Source organism: Colobus angolensis, unplaced genomic scaffold (assembly GCF_000951035.1).
Source record: "Colobus angolensis palliatus isolate OR3802 unplaced genomic scaffold, Cang.pa_1.0 Scaffold37, whole genome shotgun sequence".
Lineage (NCBI taxonomy): Eukaryota > Metazoa > Chordata > Mammalia > Primates > Cercopithecidae > Colobus > Colobus angolensis.
In genome coordinates this window covers 4,176,624-4,193,661 of record NW_012117043.1, presented here as the reverse complement: position 1 = coordinate 4,193,661, position 17,038 = coordinate 4,176,624, and the positions used below count along the sequence as shown (strand labels likewise).

The window sequence follows — 17,038 nt, the reverse complement described above, 5'->3', positions numbered from 1 at the left end:
GGAGGCTGAGGCAGGAGAATGGCCTAAACCCGGGAGGCGGAGCTTGCAGTGAGCTGAGATCCGGCCACCGCACTCCAGCCCGGGTGACAGAGCAAGACTCCGCCTCAAAAAAAAAAAAAATATTAGCTGGGTGTGGTGGTGCATGCCTGTAAACCCAGCTACCCAGGAGGTTGGGGCAGGAGAATCGCTTGAACCCGGGGGGTGCAGAGGTTGTGGTGAGCTGAGATCGTACCACTGCGCTCCAACCTGGGTGACAGAGCAAGACTCTATCTCAAAAAAAAAAAAAAAAAGATTAGTCACATTCCTTGTCCAAATAAAATCCACATATTTTTCTCACCTATTATTACTTGGTTCTCAGCTAAAACATAGGAAATGAGATGAGTGAACCCAAAATACAGCCCAGCACCCTGTTTAGTGCGTTGTATATGGGAGGTAATTCTTTATAAATGATTGTTGTGCCAACTCCAGATGCAATTACTAACATAAAGTAGCCTAGGCTTCAAATTAAATGGGTGGTATAATCAATAAATGCTTTAATAGCTGGAGGAGTAAGGTAAATGGATTTTTTTTTTTTTTTTTTTGAGACGGAGCCTCACTGTTGCCCAAGCTGGAGTGCAGTGACGCCATCTTGGCTCACTGCAACCTCCGCCTCCCGGGTTCAAGCGATTCTCCTGGCTCAGCCTCTCGAGTAGCTGGGACTACAGGCGCCCGCCAACACACCCAGCTAATTTTTGTATTTTTAGTAGAGGTGGGGTTTCACCATGTTGGCCAGGATGGTCTTGAACTCCTGACCTCAAATGATCCACCACCACTTCGGCTTCCCAAAGTGCTGGGATTACAGGCGTGAGGCATGTGCCTTGCCGTTAAATGGATTTTAAGCTGAGTTTTTGAGGGAAGAGGAACACCTGGACTGAAACAAAACGGGAGACAGAATTTGTGTGGTTGGGGAAAGGAACCAGACGTAAACGATGGAAAAGTTGGTGTCACTTTGAGAAGGATTTTTTGAAAGGGGTTTGCAATGTCCAGTCTGTATCTTGGGTTAGCACTAATAGGTCAAATGGAGAATAATTTGAGTGTCACCCATTCCTACAGATAGAAAAATTTTTAAGTAGCTTGGGCTGGGATTTTCTTTTTATCATGTGCCATTGTGTACGTGTCTGCTACTTCATTTAGTTCCCTTTTTAAAAACTGAATTTTTACTACTTCTGTGCAAAGGTTAAACATTTTTTAAAATAAATTAATAATGGCATGTTTAAGCCTTCCTCAGTAATAAGTATAATCTTATCTCTACATCTGATCTGGTGGGTCAACTATATAGTAACTAAAATAGACTGTAATAGCTGTCTTCATCAGGTTAGTTTTTATTTTCACCATGCCTGTAGAATGCTTTATATTGTAGTCCCTTATTATCTGAGGTTTCATTTTCTGATGTTTCAGTTACCTGTGTTCAACTGTGTCCAAAAATAGGTGACTACGATATAATATTTTGAGAGAGACCACATTCACATAACTTTTATTATAGTACATTGTTATAATTGTCCTATTTTCATTGTTAACATCTTACTGTGCCTAGTTTATAAGTTAAACTTTATCATAGGTATATATGTATAGAAAAAACATAGTGTGTACTGTATGGGGTTCAGTATTAGCTGTGGCTTCAGGCATCCTCTGTAGAGGTCTTGGAATATATACCTTGTGAATAATGGAGGACTACATATTTGAGTGGTTGGTGGACTTAAACTAAGGAGACCTTTTCATGACTCTTGGTGCTAACAAGGTTGACTCACAAAAGAAAAACAATTTATATCAATAAATCTAAGGCAGGCTTATATGAATGCTGCATACTTTTCATCACTGCAGTGTTATGGAATGAAAAGTAGTTGTATGGGTTGATGATACTATACAACATTAAACTCATAGTTATTTGGAATATGAGCAACCAGGAAAAGAAAATAACCAGCTATTTGGTTTGCTTTACATAGTAATCTACTTTTAATAGTCATGACAGGATGAGGTATGGCATTTTAAAAACAAGTAATACCTAGTATATCCTAGGTTTGGTACATACTCAGATTAGGCTACATTTGCAGGAGTACTATACAACTGTTCACTTTGATGAATCTGAGGCCTTTGAGGTTCAGAACTGCTTTCCCTATATTAATTTTTTTTTCAAAAAAGCTTTACAAAAGGATGTAACATTTGAGTATTTAATTTTACATTGTAGGTACTGGAAAATATTTGTTGAAGAAATTAGATTATAATTCCTTAAAACTTTATTATTGAGGCCGGGCGCAGTGGTTTACGCCTGTAATCCCAGCACTTTGGGAGGCTGAGGCCGGTGGATCACGAGGTCAGGAGATCAAGACCATCCTGGCTAACACAGAAGTCCATCCTGGCTAACAGGGTGAAACCCCGTCTCTACTAAAAATACAAAAAAATTAGGCATGGTGGCGGGCGCCTGTAGTCCCATTTACTAGGGAGGCTGAGGCAGGAGAATGGTGTGAACCTGGGAGGCGGAGCTTACCGCGAGCCAAGATGGCGCCACTGCACTCCAGCCTGGGTGACAGAGCAAGACTCCGTCTCCAAAAAAAAAAAAAAAAAACTTGACCATTGAGTTAACCAAAACTTTCCCAGATCTCAGTTCTTAGCTATTCTGTTGTGAAGAAGTGAGAGGTTTACTACCATTAACAAAGCTGCAGATGTACACTGCTACTGGCAGAACTATCCCTAGAGAGTGGCAAAACTTTACACTTCCCAAGGGAACGTATCTGTGGGTCATGCTTTGCTTTGGACTGGAGACAGTAGTAACTCTAGGAGGTGAACACAGAACGTTCTACAGGTTTAGAAATAGAAAAAGAAACAGCCCTTAACAATTATTCCCGCACTCTCACCCTCATTGCCTCTTCATTCTATAGATGCTCTCAAGCTTCTTGTGACTTTTGTCCCAAGATGTTGTGACATGGCATCTGACTCCCTATTGATCAGCAGGGTTAAAATCCTCCTGGGTTTTTCTGTTCACAATGTTCTGTGAATTGCTATATTTAAACCAGGTTTTTTTTTTTTTTTTGGAGATGGAGTCTTGCTCTATTGCCCAGGCTGGAGTGCAGTGGCACACTGTAGAGTGGCAAATGAAGACATATTTATCTGATCCTCTGATATAAAACCCCCTATTAATAAACACCTTTCTTAAAAGTTCTATATAAAAGTATACTTACAATAGGAATGTTTCCTTTAACTTGTCTATAATTGAACGGGAAATAGGGGAGGCAGGGAGGTTCAAAAAACATAAATGGAAAGGGAAATGGAAGGCATCCAGAGACTTTTATTTATTTATTTATTTTTGAGACTGAGTCACCCAGGCTGGAGACTTTTGAGACTCTGTCACCCAGGCTGGAGTGCAATGGTATGATCTCAGCTCACTGCAACCTCCACCTCCCAGGTTCAAGTGATTCTCCTGCCTCAGCCTCCCAAGTAGCTAGGATGACAGGCAGGTGCCACTATGCCTGGCTAATTTTTGTATTTTTAGTAGAGATGGGGTTTCACCATGTTGGCCAGGCTGGTCTCAAACTCCTGACCTCAGGCGATCCGCCCGCCTCGGTCTCCCAAAGTGCTGAGATTGTAGGCTGAGCCACCGTGCCCTGCCTAAACCAATTTTTGTGAGATGGCTTTTTAAGGTAATAGCATGAACCACTTCATTCCTCTGCCAGGGTCTGATTCAACCCTTCAAAAACATGGGTGGACCCTATATAATGTGACTTGATTCCACATTAGATCCCCACAGAGCTAGTCTTGGCTTTTCACTTGGAACATGCCCAATGCTGATACAAAGTAAAGACTCACTATAGATCTTATTGCTATCCATGGTACATTATAAAACTTGTCTAAATATTTAAAGGTTTAAAACAAGCCTGAGCTGTGGATGTCAAGAGTATAAGTCAGGTATATTTCATAGTAAAATTAAAATGCCATTAAAATTTTGTTCTTGCGGGGCTGGGTGTGGTGGCTCATGTCTGTAATCCCAGCACTTTAGGAGGCTAAGTCAGGAGATTACCTCAAGTCAGGAGTTCAAGACCAGCCTACCCAACATGGTGAAACCCCAGTCTCTACAAAAAATACAAAAATAAGCCAGGTGTTGTTGCTGGTGCCTATAATCCCAGCTCCTCGGGAGGCTGAGGCAGGAGAATTGCTTGAACCTGGGAGGTGGCGGTTGCAGTGGGCCAAGATCACGCCATTGCACTACAGCCTGGGCGACAACAGCAAAACTCCGTCTTAAATAAATAAATAAATATTGTTCTTGCTTTGTAAATGCTGCTTTCATTTTTTCATTTTGGAGCGGGGAGCCTTGCCGATAGTCAGTGACTTGTACATTTGTTTACTGGCATTTGATAGGCTGCTCTTTATCTTGCATGAAAAGATAAAGACCTAGCCAGTCTAATCCTACTGGGATTCATATCAGTGGCCTCGGGGGGTTGAGATGCTTCAAAGCTGCTGTTTAAAGGGCAAAACTAAGTATCTTACTTGGATAATACTAAAGTATGTCCTTTATGGCTTTATTAGAATCTGAATTGTAAACATTTGGTACCATGGGTTAAAGTTCCGCTTTAAAATTAATTTCTGAGTATGTGAGATATGCCTTTTCTTTGTGACTTTGCAGTGCAGTGAATTCAGGCTGTTTTTAAAAGGTCAAGTTTTTAAAAGGCAGGGGCATTAGTGCCAGGGCTGCTTGAAGATGAACAGCTATGGAGAAATCCTACAGTGAAAGAGGTTGTTTGTTTGTTTGTTTTGAGGTGTCATTCTAGGATATATATATATATCTCCTAGTTGTTGGCATAACATTAAAATTAGTGACACAATACAGGTTTCTTGTATAGGTTTTGAGAAACTAGCAGTCCTCAAAACAACAGACCAAGCAATGTAGTTTTTGCTAATGGCACTTGCTGTGACTCATGATAGGGACCTACTGTTGATGAGCATTCCAACAAAAATAGCTTTAACTTCACCATTTATTAACATGGCTACCTTGTTAAAACATTTTCTGAAACCAAAAGCTAGGGTGATCATTTATAGCATTGTCTTATTAAAAGACTCTGTCATACTATATCATAGAAAAAAACATTCTGGGTGGTAGAATTTGCTTCCTGGTCTATTAGGTTATCTGTTCTCCCCTCTAACTTAAGGTAATGTCTGAAAACAGAGCCATTCAGGTATTGCTTAGGTAACTAAACCAGTGAAACTGCCTTTATACTGTTACCAAGAACAGCGGACTCCCATTACAAAAAAAAATCTTATTACCCTACTCAAATTATTCATCTTTAAAAAGGCATAGAGTTTTTTTTCTCTTGAAAATTTTTGGATTAATTTTAAGATCATTTCAAAATGATCCAGGATAACAATCTATTTTTCCTCTTCCTAAATTATTTCTCAAAACAATGTAATTTTCTGTGTGTGATGACCTAAGAGTCACTAACAACCTCAGCGCACTTTTTGGTTAGATACTCCACACCAAATAGCTAAAATCAACTGCTTTTGGGATTCTAAATGTACTTAAAGTTACAGGGTCTGTATGAAAATACCAGACACATTAATAAATTAAAATTTTTTTTTATTTAAAAAATAAAGCCCATTCATGATATGGCTCTTGTATCTCCAGATTCTGAGACTGAAAATGTAACTTGATCAAGCTATTAAATTACTGTAATAAAACAATTACTCCCTTAGAATTTTAATTTAGAATTTGTCTACTTCCAAAAAGGGTTTAAAGCAGTTACTATCAGACTGGCATTAGGTCATTTCAAATGTTGCGGAACACAGAGGATCTTCGTGTATTTAGCTTAACAATACAAAAAGATATTTTGCAAGTATAAATATTCACTCTTACAACATGGTGGTAAGACTTTTCTTTGCAGAACAATCTTTGCCCTGTTACCTGCCAGATTCTTCTCTCATGCTTAGTATGAGACAGTTAAGTAAAAGGGAAAAACACTAAAAGCAACTGATTGGCAAACTTCTTACCCTAACCCAAACTTAGCAAACAAAATTATTGTCTACCCAATAGGGTTTTATGTCCTTTAACTGAAAAGGGCACTAAAAATAATTATTGTGGACTTCAGATTTTCTCTTTCGGGGGAGGGTGGGGAATCACCTCTCTTACAAAGATAAAAGGCACAGAATTAAAGTCTTTCATCCTTTATTGGTGCGATTATGAAATATTATGGCTTATACTTTAGCAAGAAAGTACCGGGAAGGTTATTAATCGACAATGAATGCCGTTGATACCTTCATGCTCTTTGAAGACAGGATGCTCCGACTTTGAAGCGCTGCATTTCTACACTGCTAACCTACAGGAACCTATGTTGAGGTGGTCCCACGGAAATACACGACTAACAGTTCATCTCTTTCCTCCAGGAACCTTCAGGTTTTACCAAGCATCCTTACCCTAATTATCTAAATCTTTGAGACATAAATTATTTGATGTGGCTAAAAATCCTCCTGCTAGAATTTGAGTCCAATCCTTGTACGTTCTGATACTCGAATTCTTTAACGAAACTGATCACTGAGCTAGGCTGACACGTCCGCCAAAATGTCCGCAGAAACGTTGAGAAGCTGTCATAAGGCCAGCTTGAGAGACATCATAAATGGCCTTCGCTGTCCTTTGAGCTAATTATCTAACACCCGAAGAGAGTGCCGGTTCTAGTTAGAATCTGCGCGTCAGGTTCTCCAACCACCAGAAGGGCGTGTGCGAGGGCAGGGAGGATTTTAAACCCCGTTTCAGGCCCCCTCCCTAGGCTGTAGGAAACCACCCACTCTGAAGCCCGGCGGGGGAGAAGTGCTGCAGCCAGCTGCCGAGGGAGCGCTCTGCGGCGAGGCCGTTTCCCTGAGTCACGGAGAGGGCGGGAGGCTGCCCCCGTCTGCCCCCGCCACGTCCTCCTGTAAGGGGCTCAGTCGAAACAGGCAGGGGTCGCAGGGGAAGGAAGCGGCACCCATCATGCCTCAAGGTGGCCCAACAGCCACTTCACTCCCAGGAGACGCCGCATTTCCTTAAAACGCGCTCTCCATTCTGGCAGCAATCAGCCGACCCTTCCCCATCAATATCACGTGCACCTGGAAGTACGTGGGTGGGACCTAAAGCGCCCACGGAAGTGACGTCGGTCGCCCCGAGTCGCATGATGTGGCAAAATGCAAAAAAAAAAAAAGTGGGGGGAGAAAAAGAAGACTGGCGAAAGTGATGAGTCTAAAAAAGTAGTCCCTCCGGTTTCTCTGTTTCCCCCCGTGTGGCGTCAGAAGCGAGGCTCCGGGCGCACAGCGCCCGGAATTCCTGCGCCCGCCGCGCGCACCGCTCCGTGGAGGGGTACATAAGGCGGAGGGGGTGAGGCGACTGGGCGGAGTTCTGTCGCCGGGATCCTTCCGCTGGGCTCAGCCGTTTCCGGAGTCTGCGCTGCGCCCGGTTCCGCCATTGCGGCTCTCCTGGCCCCTGGAGCCTCCGCCCCCGACCCGATTCACCCGTCTGCGTGCCAGTTTTCTGCGTCCCCGGAGAGGATCTTGCTGAGCCCAGCCTCCCCCCTCCCCTTCTCCTCCTCTCCCTCGGAGAGCCCGGGCAGCCGCTGCCCCGCAGCCCCAGTGACAGGAGGAGACCATTCCCCCCGACAGCGCCATGGCCCAGATTCTGCCAATTCGTTTTCAGGAGCATCTCCAGGTGCGGTCGGGCCCAGGCTGGTGAGGGCTATGGAGAAGGTGGTAGGAATAATGAAAGAAGTTGGAGTCTGGGCCCGAGCAGGATCGGAGCTGGAGGGGTGGGGGGGTTGTCGGTCTTTGGGGTAGATGGAGGAGGGGGCACTATCTTAGAAAGCTTAAACGGTTAAATGATGTGGGGCTTGGATGGAAAGGACAAGAGTTGGGGTGCAAAGGGCTGCAAAGACCAGGCCTGGATCCAAAGGCCTCTCGATCTTGCTTCCTGGATGGCCAGAACTGCGCGTACAAACTCTCCTCCCCATTTTTTTCAGTTCATTCATTTGGATAGGGGAGTGGGAGGGGGGATTCTCCCTTGTTTCTACCGGAGCAAAGATTCTTATCCGCTGGGCCAGTACGGGGCTGTCACCTTCCATTGCTCTCCTCTTTCCCTCATCGTGTCTGCACCCAGGGGTTGTGGGGCGGGTGGGTTGGGGAGGAGCAACCTTTTTTTTTTCCTCCCTCTGCGGCTCTCAACTGAGAAAGGCACCTTCTCCGGTGGTGGGGGTTGGGGGTGGTGGTGAGGCGGTGGCTTGTCTCTTGCCTTCCTTGAGGCAGTAGGGACAGAAGGTCACTGAAAGAACGAAACGAGGGTAGAATGGGAGAACGCATTTCTTAGAGCGATGTCAATCTCAGAGTGTGTGGGGTCGAGCTCCCTAAGGAAACTCGCCTCCCCTCCCCAGTTTTTTTATTTCTCTGGGGATGTTGTGTCTCTTAACCCCTCTTTGGTTCTAGAAGGTGGGCAAGAGTGATACAGAGGTTATCTTCTAGTCTTCTCGAGTAGTAGCAGGTAGTTTTGAGTATCTTCCTCAGGATCGCATGGAATTGAACAGAGCCCTGGGGACAGAGCACAGCTGCTCTGAGACCTGCGGGGCTATTTAGTCTGTAACTGGCTTCCCTTTAGTAAGTTCTAGAGTTCTTTCCCATGGTTCCTTATCCTGGAGGCAACATATTGTTGTCTCATCTGGCAGCATGCCAATGGCTGGCCTAGGCAGGTGACCATTGGAAGGCTTCACTGAATTAAACCTCTTCAGAGCTTTTGATTTTCCTGTGTCACCAATCCTGATTTTTACTGTAGATGAAATAATTTATTCCTATTAATTTGCTTTCTTCCCAAATATCCCCTTAAAGAAACCTGCCTCAGCTCTGTCGTCTGAAGGGCTAATTCCATAATGACAGAGAATGCAGTGGTTTGACGTGACACTAATACCAGTGACCTATTAGACACTTTACCATTGAAGACCATTTTTATTTACGTTCCCCCATTGGTATAATATACATAAAAGAGTCATGTTAATAAAAGGTTTTAATATTCAAGCTATAAGTAACATAATTTCATATTTCTTTGCAGGTATTACCATGTTTGCACTAGCAAGGACTTATTTTCCTTTAAGGCTTGAAATGTAAAGAATAATAAATCTTTACCCATAAAATGAGTTAAATAATGCACTTTCTTCAGTCATCTATAATTTTCAAATAACTCATCTGAAGTAATGGAATATACCTTGGCATATATATAAAAATATATTTATGCCAATAATAAAAACACTTTTACAGAAGGTTAAAAATGTTAAATAACAAAATGGAATTTTTTTTATCAATCCAAGTTTAATTGCTGTGGTTACTTTTGTTAAAGTGGGGTGGCAAATGAATGTGGAGAGTTGAAAAAGTGCTGTTCTTAAGTGTGAGGGGAAAACGCGGGCTTGTTTTCATACTAAGCTGCATCTGAAATATCTTTCTGCAGACAAATGTTTATAAACCACACAAAGAATCAAGTACAGCTGCTGTTTATTTTCCATGGCAGATGTATAGCTAACTACTAAATCTTGTGGGGGTTCGAGTAATAGCTTTTCATTTCTTTTAAAGAGGAGACAAGAATTGTTAAATGATCCCAGAGATTGGAACCCAACCTTGTCACTTATTGAAGACAAATTTAATACATGTCTGTTTTGTAACTGGCTCAAAGTTTCTGTAGATACTTGAATGAAGCCATTTTCTTCCCAAATAATTTGAAGATTTTTGAATATAAAGCAGATTTGCAAATGGAAAAATTCAGTCCTCTGTGTTTTGGATTGCTATGTCATGCCTAAAGTTAAGCTTGCTTAGCTAATATGACTGTATGCTCCAGCTGATTAATTGCAGAGCCCAAATAACTACAGCCTCTTCCATGATAATATATCTCCTGACTTCATTATCTCCTCCCTTTTGAAAAATTAATAAGATTTTTGTTTTTTGAAGAGACAGGGTTTTTGCTGGAGGTCAGTGGCACCGTCACAGGTCACTGCAGCCTTGACCTGCTGGGCTCAAGCCATCCTCCCACCTCAGCATCCTGAGTAGTTGAGACTACGGCCATGAACCACCACACCTGGCTAATTTTTGTATTTTTTGTAGAGATGGGGCTTCACTTATGTTGCCCAGGCTAGTCTCGAATTCCTGGGCTCAAGCAATCCTTTGCCTTGGCCTCCCAAAGTACTGGGATAATAGGTGTGAACCACTGAGCCCAACTAATAAGGATTATTTTAATTGGCATCTTAGGTCTCTGACCTCTGAGCTTCTACCAGTTTGCTAAGTAGCAGAAGACTTTCTGAAACACGTAGGATTAAAAACTGGAAACAAGAAATGAGGAACTTAAGTATGAGTATAGTTAGCTTGTGAAACTGTAAATGAACTTATTTTTATACCCTTTAACTGCCTTATCCAACTGAAGGATCTGTTGTCATCAAGGCATGGACCTACAGCAAATGAATGTTAATAAATGAAGATTTATTTTTTCCTAGACTGTTTAGACTGATAGTGGTTAATAAATGAGTGCCTATTTGAGCAAGATATTGTTGGAATTGCAGATTCTATAAAAATCCTAGGCTACATATATAAAATATTGCCTGTGATTCTCAATTTTTTGGTGATTCTCAATTTTTTGGCACATTCAGTATCTTTAGACCACTTTACACATACCAGTGTATTCCTAGATTTTTTGGGTCTTCAATTAAAAATCTCCCTACCTTGTTCTTTCCCCATTGATGCATAAATGCAGGCATGGAATGTGTTGTTGAGTCAAATGTTAGGGGTTCTTGCTATAGTTAGTTTGGGTTGCAAATAGAAATCAATGCTAAGTACTGGGATTTACTTCATGCTTAGTTGTACTCTCTGGAAGAGGTAAACTTCCTGAAATTATGCTGTAGTCTCATGGGAATAGCTTCTAAGTTTAAAATGTATCATAATCTTCAGAATTTTCTTGATGGTCAGTTTACTCAGCTTAAAGTGTGTGGTTAATTTTAGTGAAAGTGCTTTCACTCTGATTAGGAAATAAGACACAGAATAGTGTGTGTGTAGAACACAGTCATTTTCATTTGAGTATTTAGGAAAATTCACATTTCCGGAACCTTGATAGTTGCTCTTGGACAATTGTTTCTGATCATAATTGGAATTTGTACCTTGCTTTTAAAAGGTTCCATTTATATCGAGTCCTCAGCTTCTTTGCAAAATTGTTTTTTCCGTACATATGTTTAACTCTATATGTTATTTGAATTATATTTAACAAGATGTTTTTCCTGTCATTGTTACTGTTGTGGCTTTTTCTCTTTGAGTTATTGTCCAATAGAACTTTCTTCAATGATGGAACTGTCTGCTAGCTACATAGGGATATTGAGCACTTGAAATGTGGCTGATGACTGAGGAACTAAATTTTTGCTTCAATTTCTTTTTAATTAATTTAAATATAAATAGCCACAAGTGACAATTGATTCTCATTGGACTGCACAATTATAGGCCATTCTGATGTGTTTTGTAAGTTTGAAGATTTATCTCACCACTCATGTTTATGCATTTAGAATATTTCGTTAGCTAAAATTAAAACACTCATTCAAAAGTTTTAACTGAATACTGTCTTGGAAAGTGGTGGTGATGAACGATGACTAGCAGCAGACTTCTTGAGACCTTATTATGTGCTGTAAATTTGGCTAGGTACTTTCAGATCTTCACTCAGTCCCCCTAGACACCTTTCAAAAAGTGAGACTCAAAGTAGTGGAAATGCTGTCCGAATGGGATGTGTACCTGAGTCTTCTGACACAAAATATTTGGCCTTAAAAATAGAAGTTATACAGTATCCTAGAGTGCTTTTTTTCTGTTGGACTTAGGCCCAGAGAGATGAGTTCTCTCTACTTGTTTATAGATTAACGATGTGGTATAGTAGACAGAACAGGGCTTTAGGGGTTGTTGAAACCAATGCTGTCCAACAGAAAAATAATATGAGCCACATACTTTTTTTTTTATTTGAGACAGAGTCTCACGCTGTCACCTAGACTGGAGTGCAGTGGTACAATCTCGGCTCACTTCAACCTCCACCTCCCAGGTTCTAGTGATTCTCCTGCCTCAGCCTCCTGAGTAACTGGGATTATAAGTGCCTGCCACCACACCTGGCTAATTTTTGTATTTTTAGTAGAGATGGGGTTTTACCAGGTTGGCCAGACTGGTCGTCAACTCCTGACCTCAAATGATCTGCCCACCTTGGCCTCCCAAAGTGCTGGGATTACAGGCATGAGCTGCTGCTCCTGGCCTCACATAAGTAATTTTAAGTATTCTAGCAGCCATGTTAAAAGTGAAAAAACAGATGAAATTAATTAATTTTGGGTTTTTTTGGTAGAGACACTCTCGCTATATTGCTCAGGCTGGTCTCAAATTCTTGGGCTGAAGTGATCCCCTCGCCTTGGCCTCCCAAAGTGCTGGGATTACAGGCATGAGTCACCATGCCCTGCCTAGATAAAATTAAATTTAATATATTTTATTTAACTTGGGCTATGCAAAATATTATTTCAGTATGTAATCAGTGTAAATTTTACTAATGAGATACCTTACATTCTTTTTCATACTAAATTTTCTAAATCTAGTGTGTGTTTTTTTTTTATTTTTTTGAGACAAAGTCTCGCTCTGTCGCCAGGCTGGAGTGCAGTGGCAGATCTTGGCTCACTGCAACCTCCCCCAACCGGGTTCAGCCTCCCCTGCCTCAGCCTCCCAAGTAGCTGGGACTACAGATGTGTGCCACCACGCCCAGCTATTTTTGTGTGTGTGTGTGTGTGTGTGTGTATTTTTAGTAAAAATGGGGTTTCACCATGTTGGTCAGGATGGTCTCCATCTCTTGACCTTGTGATCTGCCTGTCAGCCTCCCAAAGTGTTAGGATTACAGGCGTGAGCCACTGCACCTAGTTATATGTTTTATACTTAGATCACATATCAATTCAGACCCTATTTTCATTGGAAATCCTGGTCCATATTTAGAGTTAATAAAATTTACAGTTAGAAAGACAGATTTGGGGCTGGGGGTAGTGGCTCATGCCTGTAAACTTAGCACTTTGTGAGCCAAAGTAGGAGCACTGCTTGAGCCCAGGAATTCGAGACCAGCCTGGATAACAGAGTAAGACCTTGTCTCTATATTAAATAAACAAAAATGAAGAAAAAGAAAAGCAGATATGCAATACTTCAGTGATCCCAAACATACTTAAGTTTTCCAGTAATTGAATCACTTACTGGTTATTGTTTAATTTTAGTTACTTTAAAATTACGGTAATCACATTTCAAGTGCTCATTATCGTATGTGGGTTGTGACTTGTGGTTACCATATTGGACAACACAGGTTAAGTCTAATCTCTTGCTTCTTTTTCTCTGGGAAATGGGTGTACTATCTCACAAAGTTATTATGAGGATCTGAGATCATGTATGTGAAAACACTTTACGTAGCACTTTAGGAGCATTAATTATTGACTAAATAATTTTTGTCCAGTACATTTTATTCAGGTATCTCAACCAATGACACAATATTCATTTGCAGATCCAGCGTTTTATGGTGTATAAGTATTTGGGGTTAGTTCATTTACCTAATATTTGAGTACTTACTGCAGATCAGGAACTGTGTTAGACCTTAGGGACAAGGTGGTAAACAGGATGGACTACACCTTGTATTCATGCTTCCATTGATGAGTTGGCAAAGGCTGTTCACTTGTCATTCCAACCATCAATGTTGTCTACTTGATTGTGGATCTTTTATGTATTTGAACATTTGATATTGTGCACAATTTAATACAAATAATTGATATGATACAAAGTTGATTACATTCTGAAACTGCCCCCAAAAGAGAAACTTTTAAATAAACCTTTTATTATGTCCCATGAGTCTCATTGTGTGCCACTGGTACATTTTAAATTAGGGTTCCTTGATCAGACATATTTGAAAAAAAATCTTAATGAATCATATCGGATAAAATACCCATATGGAATGCCAGTCAGGCCTTTGTTAGAGTTATTGTATGTGTCCTTTTTTAGGGTGGTAGTGTTGAAGTGAATCTTCTCACTTAGATAAGCAGTAGGTTCATAGCTGATATTTTACTCCTGTATATTAGAATGAGGCTGCTTCTCTAAGTTCATGTATGTATATGCCATGCCAAAACTACTTCATGAAGTAAACGTGTCTTCTGAGCCACAGCAAAGTTTACAGCTCTGGGTGTCTTTTCTTCGCTTCTTGGTCAAGTACCTGTGGCTAATGCTCTTAACTCAGGAGATGGCTGTAAGCTTGGACCTAAAGGTATTATGCAAAACCCATCTGTCAGACTTTTGTGAGTCTCTTCTTTTGTATTATCTCCTTAAATTAAGACATAATTTAAGATATTTTGTCCTATCTTTTTTTTTTTTTTTTTTGAGACAGGGTCTCACTCTGTTACGCAGGCTGGAGTGCAGTGGCATGATCAAGGCCCACTGCAGCCTTGACCTCCCTGGGCTTAGGTCCTCCCACCTCAGCCCCCCAAAAATAGCTGGGACTACAGGCGTGCACCACTAAACCCAGCTAATTTTTGTATTTTTTTTGTAGAGTCAGGGTTTTGCCATGTTTCCCAGGATGATCTCAAAATCCTGGGCTCAAGCAGTCTGCCTGCCTCAGCCTCCCAACGTGCTGGAATTACAAGTGTGAGACACCAAGCCTCGTCCTATTTTTGAGGCAATAACTCTTCAAATCTTAATTGTCCTGAAATCTAACCATAAAATCAAAATACATTGGCCATTATAGCTGAGCACCTGTTATGTGCCAAGAACTGTATTAAATATTTAATGTTTATTATCTCATTTAATTAGCAAGGGAACCCTTGTGCTTAGGTCGGATTAGCCTTATTGTAGAGATTGGGCAACTGAAGTTCATAGCAGGTAACTTTTAGAGTCTCACAGCTAGTGAGCAGTCAGATTTTTAATACTTGTTCTTTCATTTGGCTCATTGCCTCATTTGGTAAATGGTCTGTATCATTTGAACTGCAAAATATACCACAGTTGTTTGTATCTATGCTGTGATGGTCTTTGATTCTAGTAGTACTGTCGTTTGCTTTTTGGGAAATATTTTTTGTATTATGAGAAAAGTAGGAGACAGCAAACTAACATCTGACTTTATGCCTTGAATGATTATTGAGGTATATATTTTTTAAGGAGTTTATTCTTTTTCCTGCTGGAAAATTGTGCAGGATGATTGGGATCCGGTTAACTTGTAACCAGGATTATCTGCATCCCTCTCATAAGACTGAACTTGTCACACTTACCTGTAGACTTTTTCTTACGGAAAAGAATGAATGTCTTCCAGTCTGAAGCCACTTGTGAAAGGAGGAAACTTCTGCTTTCTGTTTTACTGTAAATTCATGTTTTTGTGTTTATACCTAAAAATAGAAGCTTGAACTCAAGGAAGGCAATTGTGCATGAAGGGGATAGGAAAGGAAGGTGACAATGGAATATATTTGTTCATTTTGAGTAGCATCATGGTAGAAGGGAAAATGGTTACAGACTTGTAGAGTTGTGCTTTGGAGGCAGGCTGCCAGTACTGTTAATACTTCTTGTTCCTAATCCTTAGGTAAATAAGGATTTTAAGTTCTGAAGTAAAACAGTTTTAAAGATTATTTCTGAAACAATAGGAACCAGATCCATTAAAGCCGTATTTTGTTATGTTAAACAATTTAAACTCTGCAGTGTGCTGTTCTGGAAAATATCTCAGATGTTTAATCTGGGCTTATCTATTTGATTCTGTCAGGTTTTCAGCTTGTCTCAACTTCCTCATTTATTAAAACAATATTTCCGGTTAATTTTAAAGTTAGACTGCAGTATGTGTTTGTCTTTATAGTATAATATTTAGCCCTTAACCCTTTACAGACACTCAAATATTAGTTCTTCCCCTCCACCCTGGAAGAGTTTCCCTTTGTCCACTTGAGTTGAATATATGTGCCATACTAAAGGAGAAAAACTACCATCTACCCAGTTATTGAAGCCAAGATCTTGAAGTTACACCAGACTCTCTAATTTCTCATTTTCTGCATCTATCGATTTCTGGAGTTCCTCAGTGATGCACACTGCGGGGTCTCAGGGATTAGTTTTTCGTGACCCTGGGTTGAAACTGGGAGTCATAGAAGATGAAAAAATGGGAATTGGATTGGGAGTTGACTCTGTCGTCCAGGCTGGAGTGAAGTGGTGCAATCTTGACTCACTGCAACTTCCACCTCCCAGGTTCAAGCAATTCTCCTGCCTCAGTCTCCTGAGTAGCTGGGACTACACGTGCCCGCCACCATGCCTGGTGAATTTTTTTGTATTTTTAGTAGAGATGGGGTTTCACCATGTTGGCCAGGCTGGTCTCAAACTCCTGACCTCAAATAATCTACCCACCTCAGCCTCCCAAAGTGCTGGGATTACAGACGTGAGCCACTGCACCTGGCCAACTTGCATTTATTTCTGATTAGCTGCTCATCTGAGAAAGGTGGCTTTAAAAAACCACCAAAGTGGATAGACTGAAGCTAAAGACTATCAGTATATATGCTCTGCTTGGCAAACAGCTGACTTTGGATAGATCTCATTATTTAAAGATGAATAATAAGGGGGAAAAGACGAGTAGAGAGAACATGGTTTACAAAAACCCATCTCTTTCTCCAGTCTCTGCAATACTCTATATTTGGTCATATTGAACTATGATGAAAATCTAAGGCAGGTTTCTTTTTTTTTTTTTTTTAACCACAAATACCCTCAGGAAAGAGTCTCCTTGAAAAGCCTTACTGAATCTCCATAGTATTGTGTCCTCTCACAGTTGCTTCTCTTGTGAGCACCCGAATGCTGTTTGGCAAAGGCTGCTGTAGGCTTGAAATCAACTGGATTAGTGAGAGACAAATTTTACACATCTACAATTCTCCTGTGTATGACCTCACAGTTGGAACTGTTGGATGTTATAAGCAGATGATTTAAATATCCCTTAAAAAGCAGTCCATTCGGGCATATTTCTAGAGATGATTTTTTTTTTTTTTTTTTTTTT

At 40.9% G+C, this 17,038-nt stretch overlaps 1 protein-coding gene across 3 annotated transcripts in view; it reads left to right on the top strand.

The window, feature by feature from the left end:
* Nucleotides 1-7,201: 7,201 nt before the first annotated feature.
* The window catches only part of CLTC (clathrin, heavy chain (Hc)), a 77,023-nt gene continuing 67,186 nt past the window's right edge, over nucleotides 7,202-17,038 (top strand). For all 3 annotated transcript variants that reach the window (XM_011953671.1, XM_011953668.1, XM_011953670.1), the window contains exon 1: nucleotides 7,202-7,693. In XM_011953671.1, the coding sequence (XP_011809061.1) occupies nucleotides 7,652-7,693 (42 nt within the window). In that variant the 5' untranslated portion in view covers nucleotides 7,202-7,651. The remainder of the gene's footprint in view (nucleotides 7,694-17,038) is intronic.